General features: G+C 34.9%; 1 protein-coding gene across 1 annotated transcript in view; it reads left to right on the forward strand.

The window, feature by feature from the left end:
* Positions 1-4,689, forward strand: part of LOC145674286 (STING ER exit protein) — a 31,223-nt gene extending 26,534 nt beyond the window's left edge. The window contains exon 4 of the mRNA XM_081744140.1: positions 1,731-4,689. Coding sequence (XP_081600266.1) covers positions 1,731-1,886 — 156 coding nt within the window. The 3' untranslated portion in view covers positions 1,887-4,689. The remainder of the gene's footprint in view (positions 1-1,730) is intronic.
* The last annotated feature ends 3,386 nt before the right edge of the window (positions 4,690-8,075 follow it).

Genomic DNA, 8,075 nt, shown 5'->3' on the forward strand with positions numbered 1-8,075 from the left:
CATTCATTTTTTGTATATGACACTACTAGATGAACTACTCGTTTTTCTCACGCGGAGAGTTGGCTTATGCAAAGTATTTTACCCCTTCCCTTCGTAGGATACATATATCAATGAAAGTGTAATGATAGGTCCGTAATGTTACTCCCCACCCCTTCTCAACCCCGTGGCGATGACGGCTGAACTTGGACTAAAACGACATTAGGGTGTCACTATTCGTCTTAGGAATCTTGAAAACTATGGATTGTACTCTAGTAACGATTGTTTTCGATTATTTTTACATACCACTCCCTTTTCATCCCCCTCCCTAATCCTGATAATGTTACACAAGCCTAAATTAGACCATGGTTCATTCATGTACTAAGAGTCATAAAATTCGGTGTAGCGGCCTAGCAGAATTTGGCCGCCAAACATCGTTACATCTATTTTTATTCATATAGAAAATGGGGGCGCGGTGGCTCAGTGGTAGGGCTTTCACCTCCGGTGCTTGGGGTGCCTGGTTCGATTCCAGCTCGCGCCGTGTTGACTTTGTGGTGGACAAACACCGTGCTCGTGGGTTTTCTCGGGGTTCTTCCGTTTCTTCCCACTTTTTTCATTCCACCATTTCATGCATTTCTCATTATCACCGTCTCCTTTAGCCTAACCGGCATAATCGTGGGACGTAACACTCAGATTTCATTTCATTTGATTCATATAGAAAATGTTCCTTTCACCTTAAAACGGAAATGTTCATAAGCGCTAGGATTGTCTTTTATTATTTTTAACCCTACGTACAGCAAAGGGTTACGCGTAACATTGCACATCAAGGGAGAGTTAGAAAATATCCACCAGATAAATAATTATTTTCTGTCCCAGAAAATGTAATATTCTTCTCTGTTTTGTGGCTTCACTTGCTTTAGTTTATAGTTAGTAGAAAATAGAGAAGAATATTACATTTTCTGGGATAGAAAAAGATGATTTACCTGGTGGACATTTTTTAACCCTCCCTTGGTGTACGTAGGTTTTCCACTTTTAATATCATCACTCTGAAACCAGCAGGTCTTTTCCATTTAGCTGTACGACGCCTTGCGTCAGCTGTACCCGTCAAAATCTTCAACTTTAACTGGAAATAACCTCATGCACATTATGGTAACATGTTACACCAAGAGAGAGTACTTTATGTCCACCACAAAGACTTTTTAAAATTTTGGGTTATTTTCTAGAAATTAAAAGTATTGAATGACAGTAAATGAATTGTATACTATTTTTGACACAATACCTGAGTTATGACATAATACTGAAGAAACATCATAAAAATTCTTACCCTAATAAAAGTGTGGCAATTTTTAATGGTATACGTAGGGTTTATAAAGAGTTTATACACCGAGTTTCATCTTCCTAATCTGACAAATTCGTTAGATACTGTACTTTTGGCATAAAGTTTTAAACCTCTCTATTCTTCTTAGGATAAACTCTTCTTGCCCAGGGTTCACTCATGTACCGAAAATCTACAAAATTGGTCTAGCGGTGTGGGAGGGATTAACCATCAAACATTTTTACATTTCATTTATATATTGGTGCAGCAAGGTGTTAGCATCTTTTTATTTTTGCCATGTTTGCATACGAAACGTAAAAATGCAACGAGAAATTAAACCTTAAAAGTTATGCTAATTTTTCTCTTTGTCTTAATTATTACTTGGTTGAAACTTTTCTACTTTGGTAAACAAATAACCACATTTTTCTTTTATTTACAGCGCGAAGTTGCTGACTCCTACGCTAATAATGCCCGAATTATTGAGAAACAACTGGAGCGGAAAGGGATGAACAAGCGAAAGCTTATTGAACAACAGGCACAAGCGGAACTGGAAGCCAAGCGGAACAGAGTCCGAGGAACTTTGATAGATAAGTGAAGAGAACATCTGAACTGATGCTTCGAATCATGTGATTGCCGCGGTGTTACTTTAAGGTCCATGTGCAAGATAGTGTTCAAACAACCATTCAAGTTGCAAGTTTTACGGTGCTGGTACACGTGAGAAGGATGTTGTTACCGCTGTGAACAGTAAACTATTTCTCACGTACTTAAGTCTTAATCGATATATATACTTTTCATTTATAATTTTTGCATTTTTTTTTAATGTGTCATTCTTAATTTATTGGTTTCCTCTCTAAGCAAGATACAATTACTGTGCATGACACATCATAGTTTAATGAAGAAAATTAACTTAACTTCTTGTTTAGTTATTAAAGATTCTAATTTCTTTTTTCAAATATTGCTTTGTTTTCGAGGCTCATGTGCAAAATGAAGCTAAAACATTGTTTAAAGTAACCTATTTTCCGATGCTTCAGTACCTGAGATGGATTTGTGAAGTTTCTTTGCCATCACTCGAGAGCGTAAGGTATTTGTTGGTATTTAATTGTCTTTATTAATGGATATAAAGCTTTCATCTTTCTGATTCAGTTTCTTTTTTAATATTCACAATTACCGTCCTAATTCGTTGTTTCGTTACTGAAAAACTGTAAGTCAAATCGAAAAGTTGAAATGATTCCTTGTTTAATGAATAAAATATAGCGACGGCTAAGAGTGAAAACCTCGTAAGTCATCAGTTTACATTTTTAACGACATTTACATACACAGTATTTACTAAAATCACTTATAAGTTTAAGAGATAGTACTGTTAAAATTAAAGATGTATGTGGTACCACTATATATATCGGGTGTTCTGAAAATAGCGCCCACGGACCACAGAGCACTATTCTACAAGTCAAAATAAAGCGAAAAAATATATAATATATATAATTGTATACATTTCCGGTCAGCGTCTGGAGGCTCAAATTGCGGTATGTGGTAAAGTCGCAGATATAGAATCATAGAGTAGATCTGCGAATGCATCAAATAGTCACCTCATTTCTTTCCAGATGGCAGTTAAAGTCAATACCCGTTGACACTAGCACAATTTATTAGCGCAACAATCGATGGAACCATTAGCGTTACTCTACGAATTCATCAAGAAGTTACAAATTAATCTGCAACGTTGCCACATAGTAAAATCTTGATTGCCCATGGTTGCTGAGGGAGACCCTGAAGGGTATACCACGATATAGCATTTTCGCTTTATTTTTACCGCTCTGTTCTCCATGGGCGCCATTTTTAGAAATCCGGTATATATATATATATTAAGTGGTTTTCATTCTTAGCCGATTCTAATCTGTTTCAATACCGTATTTACTCGAATATAAGCCCCCCCCCTCCCTAAATATTACGATCTGTTTTGAGAACATTTTTATTATGCAAATACAAACACCCCTCGAAGATTACTGCAGAAAATTTACGCAACTGCTAAAGCAACGGCTCATCACTGCATGTAAAACCTGTGGCTGGCTAGAAGTATCCTTCAAGATAGTTACCGGTAGTACCTCTGTCCATTTTGAAAAATATTGTTCTTGACATGCATTGTTACGATCTCAGAAAATTGAATAGTCAGCAATAGAACTTTACATTATTGTTTTCGTTTTCCTTCCTTATTTTGACGCAAGAAGATTAAAGTATGACACTATATTTTAATTTAACAATTGCGTTACGTCGTATCATTTTTATTCTCCTCCTCACCCTCTTTTGTCAGTTTTATTGCTGGACATGTAATTTGTTCGAACACTTATTATTCGATTAGAAGCGCCCCTCAAGAATTTCAGCCTTACATTTTGGAAAATAAGTGCTTATATTTGAGTAAATGTGGTACTTTATTGTTTTCTATATTAATATGCAAGATAAGGTTAAAATATTTTTCAAAGTACCCGGTTTCCCGGTGTACGAACACGTTGAGTATCACTAAACATATACTGCCTTGTCATTGCTGTACTCTATTTAATTAAGCCTTTGTTGATTAGTTTTCCATCTAAAACTGTTCCACTTTTTTTTTTAAATAATTAAGTCATTATTAATTCCTCGTTTTATTTCTAAAACATAAAAAATTCCCTGTAAGTTAATTACCTGACTTCAGTTAATTACCATTTTAGGGTCGTCACTTCATCAATAAGTTTTGGTGTTTATAACGTCCAAATTAAAATAAATGTAATTTATAGCAAAGTATGTATATTTCGGTGATAAATTATATTTATTTTGTGGACACTTACATTTATTTTCATTAATTACTAATGGATTAAGTTTTATTTTACGAAAATAATATGACATTAGTTCTTGGGAAAATATTTGTTTTTCTCTTCTGTACATTAGAAAAAAAAAGTATTTCTGTAATTTTAAAAACGTAGAAAACATACTCTTTAAGCCACATCGAAGTGTTTACATGACTTATTTAATAATCTCCAACAAACAAACAAACAAACAAAAAAAAAACTATTATTATTTAGATATTGATTTGTTTTAAGACGTCTGCTCACCACTTGGATTCAATTCTTTTTGTTTTGTTTTGGTTTGGTTTGTTTTTCTTTTAAAGAATCTTCCAGTATCAAATTTTATTGTTCAGTGTCTAAACTTAAATTAATATAATTTATCACAGTAAAGCATATATAATTTGCATTTAGCTCTTATTTCTGTGGTCGATTTTATTACTTTTTTTAATTTTCATTGATAAAGAAAAGATTTATATTACCTGTAAATTTTCATAGACATTAAGGTTTAATGTCCAAATCGTTTGATGTATACATTCTGTAAAAATTTGTTGCAATTATCGTAAATAAATTAATTTAATAAATATATACGATTTATTTTACGAAGATAATATAACATCTGTTAAGATATTTATTAAGTTTCCTTTCTGGACGCTAGTGGTCCCACATAGTATAGTCACTTTCGGTGTGGATTCTCGGTCGAAAAGATGTAACAGGTTTTTTCAGGCCAGTCATTCTGAGTGAGGATTTTTCTTTTTCTTTTTCTGATTTTTACTCATACTAGGCAAATACTGGGATGGTACCTATCATACAGGTCCCAGGCCGCTTTCTTTGTTTCCTTTCCTCCTCATCTGGATTGTGTACTCGCCGAGGGACATCATCCTTCGTACGCGACAGGCTGAGAGCCATAGATGCCGGCAATATCCTGAAATATATATAAATAAATAACCTTCTGGACAGTAGAAGAGCAACGTTTCTCTAGTTTCAAATAGTATGTGGAAATATCAAACGTATCTTTGTTCCAAATAGCAAAGTGGGTCACTTTTGGTGCAAGCCGTCCCGGGTTCGATTTCCGGAAGGGACATTTGCTCGAAAGAGTGAGAAGCTTTTTCAGGCCAGCCATCCTGGGTTTTCCTCATTCACGCCAAGCAAATGCCAGGATGGCACCTCAGATCGAGGTCTCAGGCCGCTTCCTTCCTTTCCTTTCCTCGGATAGTGTGATCGCTCAGGAACTTCTTGCTTCACACATAACTGGCTAACATGGCGATAGATGCCGAGAGCCCATAAATCTAATTCCTAATCCTAAAGCAAAGTGGTTCACCTGCCGTGTTTTCTAATTGTTGAGGTATATCTGGTCCGAATTCCACGTTATGTTATACGTCCACTGTATGAATGGGAACGTTAAGCTCTGAAACAGTCATTTCCAATTGGCCAATGTATGACATAGAATTACGGTTTTGCGATTGGAGGAAGGACAGTGAGAGGTAGATGGTAGAAAGGAGGGGAAGGGAAGGGAGATACGGAATGAGATAAAGGTGTTGCCAGAATGTGAGAAGTTATGGATCCACAAGTATCGTATCTGCAAAACTATCGACTATGCAATCTATGCTCTTGTTTGGCTGCTTTTACTACAGTTTTCGATACCAGGTTTGATGTGTACTCCTTGTTCTCTCCGTTTGTATTACTGAGAATGCGAGCAATAAACTGTAACGATACAGAACATCCAGTTGGAAATTAGTGCTCGAAATACCTGACAGTAAATGTGAGGTATGGAATTTCCTGAAATAAGTTGTAAAAAGGTTTGCTTACCTATACACTAGCAGCAGCTGTTAGGTTCAACTGAGTTTTCTTATGAAGCGACGAGTTTGCTAGACTATTTTCTTCCACTGCCGGAAATATTGCGTCTCGCAATATTATGCAGCATGTTCGTCGCCGGGTGTTAAATGTCCGAAGTGTCATCAAATCAGTGCTATCTTAAGGCTGTTTTTAATTTTTGGAAACCGTGGGGAAAAAAAAATCGCATGGTGCAAAGTTGTGGAAATAATGTGACTGCTCATGTTTCTGAATGGACTTCTGACCATAAAGTCGCGAACATGTAAGTCTTCTCCAGATTTCTGTCACTTGTATTCTCGCAACAGCGCAATGTACACACGGGCATTATACCTGGTACTACTGTATGAAGACAGAGTGATCTGGTCTGCAACCAATGTGAGCGCATGTTCGAACATATCAGAACACGCGAATGAACTGGAGTTTAGTGTCCTGTTGAGCACCGAGGCTGTATGAGACGAGGACCTACAGCACAATGTGGAGTCAACCATATGAATTCCTGTCAGGAATCAAACCTGGATCTTCCACGCCCAAGATACAAATGAACTTGTCTGCGGCCAATTCAAGAGCATGTTTGAACATGTCAGAATACACATTAGTGAAAATGGCTATGATTTACCACTATGGTGTTTCGCCGCGCCTATTGCAAGATTTAAATTATCGTACCTCGTAAGTGTCTGGAAGGCTGAAAGAAAATTAATGTAATTGATTTTCAATACGCATATTTTAAAATGAGATTGGAAAAAATAGTAGTTGTCAACAGTGTTGCATCCTTTATTTCAAATATTGAGTACTCCAATGAGAGCGGAAATAGCATAATTTATTCAGAGAGCAAATTTTTTCAGCATAATTTTATCAAGTACACAAAATTTCGATTAAATATGAAATATAATATCTGACAAGTATCCCCAATGTTCTTCGCTTCAGTATGTAACAAAATTTTGGATTCTCTTTTGCGGTTCAACCTCTTGCTTTGGCTGAATGTGTTTGTTTTTGTTTGTTTTTCATCTCTCTCCCTCTTGCTTGCTTAAACGTGAGACTTCGCAACCTGAAAGAAAGATGTTTCACAATGTCATACAGTACGTCCTCCAAGTAGATTCTAGCGATCTCAATTGCTCGACAATTTAGGTCCATTTGCTTGCAGTTATAATCTCTTTATGCATACAAGCATAATGAACAATATTTCACTTTCTTCTGAATTTGATATTTGAACTTGGTATATCTAAATTCAAACTTTAAATATATATATATATATATATATATATATATATATATATATATATATATATATATATATATATATATATATATATTGTATTATAATACGTATCACAGAGAAAACTGCCTTGTAAGTTGAGGACGATATAACTAAACCAACCCTTTAAAAATATCGTATGGATTGTGTTACTTTTATTCGAAATTAGTTTGACTAAAACTGCTTATGCATAACTAGCTTGTTTTGTTCCTTCAATAACTCTCGACAAGGGTGGTTTTGCCACGTCGTGAAGTTCACCTGTGCCTAATTCATTGGGCTAAAATCTAAAAATTAAATTTAAAATAAATAAATAAATAAAATTAGTAAACAAGGGCTACTTCTATTGTTATGTGTTCAATTTAAACTTTATTATTATTATTATTATTATTATTATTATTATTATTATTATTATTATTATTATTATTATTGCTATTAATTTATCTGGAAAATGATTTTAATACACTAATCTTCGAGTATTTTACTATGAATTAGTAACTCGCGTAATGTTTCCAACATAATCTTTGCCGGGTTCTTGAGCATTCTTTGGTGATACATTTCTGGGAAATAGCCAGTGGATATGAAATATGAGCAGCAGTTATTAATACGTGTCATAACATTCAGGACTTAATTATTTGTTTAGCATGAAAATATGAAGCATGATTTCAACATCGATATTGTTGTATGTTGTAGATGTACAAGGTCCGGAATGGGACTGACAATTTTTAAAAATTCATGGTTTAATTCTTAATATGGTAAGACATAGAGAAAAGAGAAAACATACATTTTGAAGGAAAACACAAAAAGTTTCTTCGGTGTTGCTTACAAGTCATTGTAACTCAATATAACTTAACATGTGCTCCACTTGTCACTCGGACAATATGCAGCATAA

This window comes from Thermobia domestica, chromosome 17 (assembly GCF_964235325.1).
Source record: "Thermobia domestica chromosome 17, izTheDome1.hap1.1, whole genome shotgun sequence".
NCBI classification, from domain to species: domain Eukaryota; kingdom Metazoa; phylum Arthropoda; class Insecta; order Zygentoma; family Lepismatidae; genus Thermobia; species Thermobia domestica.